Here is a 2,216-nt window from a genome sequence, read left to right as displayed (position 1 = left end):
CCTACTGTAGAAGTCTACACTAACCTAATGGTATGGTCCTACTGTAGAAGTCTACACTAACCTAATGGTATGGTCCTACTGTAGAAGTCTAAACTAACCTAACATTATGGTCCTACTGTAGAAGTCTAAACTAACCTAATGGTATGGTCCTACTGTAGAAGTCTAAACTAACCTAATGGTATGGTCCTACTGTAGAAGTCTACACTAACCTAACGTTATGGTCCTACTGTAGAAGTCTACACTAACCTAATGGTATGGTCCTACTGTAGAAGTCTAAACTAACCTAACATTATGGTCCTACTGTAGAAGTCTACCCAAACCTAATGGTATGGTCCTACTATAAGAATCTACCCAAACCTAACAATACAGAACAAAAATCATTAAGTGATTTGAGGGAGTTTAAAAAGAAAGTTGTTCCTGTGAGTAAAATTATGTATCACATCTGTTTTTTAATCCTTATTGATACTAAGGCTATTTCTCCATCCGACTGGTACTTGTTGACATTTTTAGCAATGCCTATTTCATTGTAAGGGATAAAGAGTAATAAAACTAATATTTTTGACACATAAGCTGTAGATGTTTTTTTTTCCCGTACATTTTTTTTAATTTGTCCGATTTAGTTTGAAAATCAAAAATGTGTAAAAATAGCATTTCAGATCTTATAATTTATCTCCCACAAGTCACTGCCCAAGAAGCTTTTTGTTCAATACCAGAACTCATCAGTTGGACTGGGCAGTGAGGGACAAAAAATTCTCTGAAATTCTATTTGTATCTGCAGTATAATACTTAAAAGTTTTTGTTTAAATGTGGCAAAGCAATAGAAATTAACAGATGTAAATTTTTTTTGACACATTCTTAATTTGTTCAGTGACTTGTGAGAGATTTGAAATGGTATTTTTTGTATATTTATAAATCTGAATCACCACTGGATAAATTAAGAGGGATGTGATAAAAACATCTCCAATATTTGACTTGTGTCACAAATTTTAGCCCTTTTATTTTCTTATCTTCATCAGCTTTTGAAAAGTAATCTGTTCACATTACATTTTCCTACAAAATTGTAAAACCCAACAAATATTTATAATAATAAAACAAGAGGTAGGTGGGTGTGCACTGCTGAGAATGGTACCACAAATGAGTATTTTACATTTACTAAATTAAAGCTATATCAATTGTATTTCAAAATTTCAGAACTTAGGTTAGTGTAAAACATTAAATGAAAAACAACAAGCTGAGTTATGTGTTTTTCTAACATTCTAAAGTCAGGTTCTCGGTCAGTTTGTTGTATTATGGTGATCAGTTCATGGAGAATATAGAAAATGAAAAACTTAGTAGGTGTTTCCTTTTATGTCAGAAGTTTATTTAAGAACTAACTCTTGAATATTTATTGTTAAACTAGTGCGTGTGTGTAGGCCAACAGATGAATAAACCCCTCAAAATTTTTGCAAGAAGCAGTGTTTTATAAAGTGATTAACTTTTCAAAACCAATTAATTTTAAGGTTTCTTGTTATTTCATGAAAATGTTTAGTTCACCAACGACGACATACTGGAGAGAAGCCATATTCCTGTGATAATTGTAATGCCAAGTTTTCCACAAAAGGAAACCTACGTCGTCACGTTAGAACTCATAGTGGAGAAAATCGGGAAAAGCCATGGCAGTGTCCACACTGTGGCGGGTGTTTTACAGAGAAGAAAAGCCTAACTGTACATATGAGAAGACATACGGGAGAGAGACCATACAAGTAAACATATTTTCTTTGTTGTGTTAAAAGAAATAATACAAGGGATAAATTAATTAATTCCTTCTTAATACCCATTGATGAATCTAAAGGATACAGAATTTTCCTATGTTCAAAGTTCACTACTGTTTTATCATTTACTTCATTCAGCACTGATGTTTATTTCTGGTATGTTTACTGTTTCATACATTCATTAATAAATTGAAACTTTTTACAGATTTTGTACTGCATTACAGTTAAAAAACTTCTTTATGGTAGTTGATGTTTGTAGCAATAAACTTTTACTAGAATGATTACTAAAGGATGAATATATCACTAAAGGAAATGCAGTCGGTGTGTGTAGACTAGTTACTAAAGGATATACAAGACAGTGTGTGTAGACTAGTTATTAAAGGATACACAAGTCAGTGTGTGTAGACTAGTTACTAAAGGACACACAAGTCAGTGTGTGTAGACTAGTTACTAAAGGACACACAA

The 2,216-nt window shown here is 32.4% G+C and overlaps 1 protein-coding gene across 1 annotated transcript in view; it reads left to right on the top strand.

The window, feature by feature from the left end:
* The window catches only part of LOC106473234 (zinc finger protein 708-like), a 37,995-nt gene extending 36,249 nt beyond the window's left edge, over positions 1 to 1,746 (top strand). Inside the window, exon 8 of the mRNA XM_022401708.1 lies at positions 1,529 to 1,746. Within this exon, the coding sequence (XP_022257416.1) occupies positions 1,529 to 1,746 (218 nt within the window). The remainder of the gene's footprint in view (positions 1 to 1,528) is intronic.
* The last annotated feature ends 470 nt before the right edge of the window (positions 1,747 to 2,216 follow it).

The sequence above is a fragment of the Limulus polyphemus genome, unplaced genomic scaffold (assembly GCF_000517525.1).
Source record: "Limulus polyphemus unplaced genomic scaffold, Limulus_polyphemus-2.1.2 Scaffold5993, whole genome shotgun sequence".
NCBI lineage: Eukaryota > Metazoa > Arthropoda > Merostomata > Xiphosura > Limulidae > Limulus > Limulus polyphemus.
This window is presented reverse-complemented; position numbering and strand designations above follow the sequence as displayed.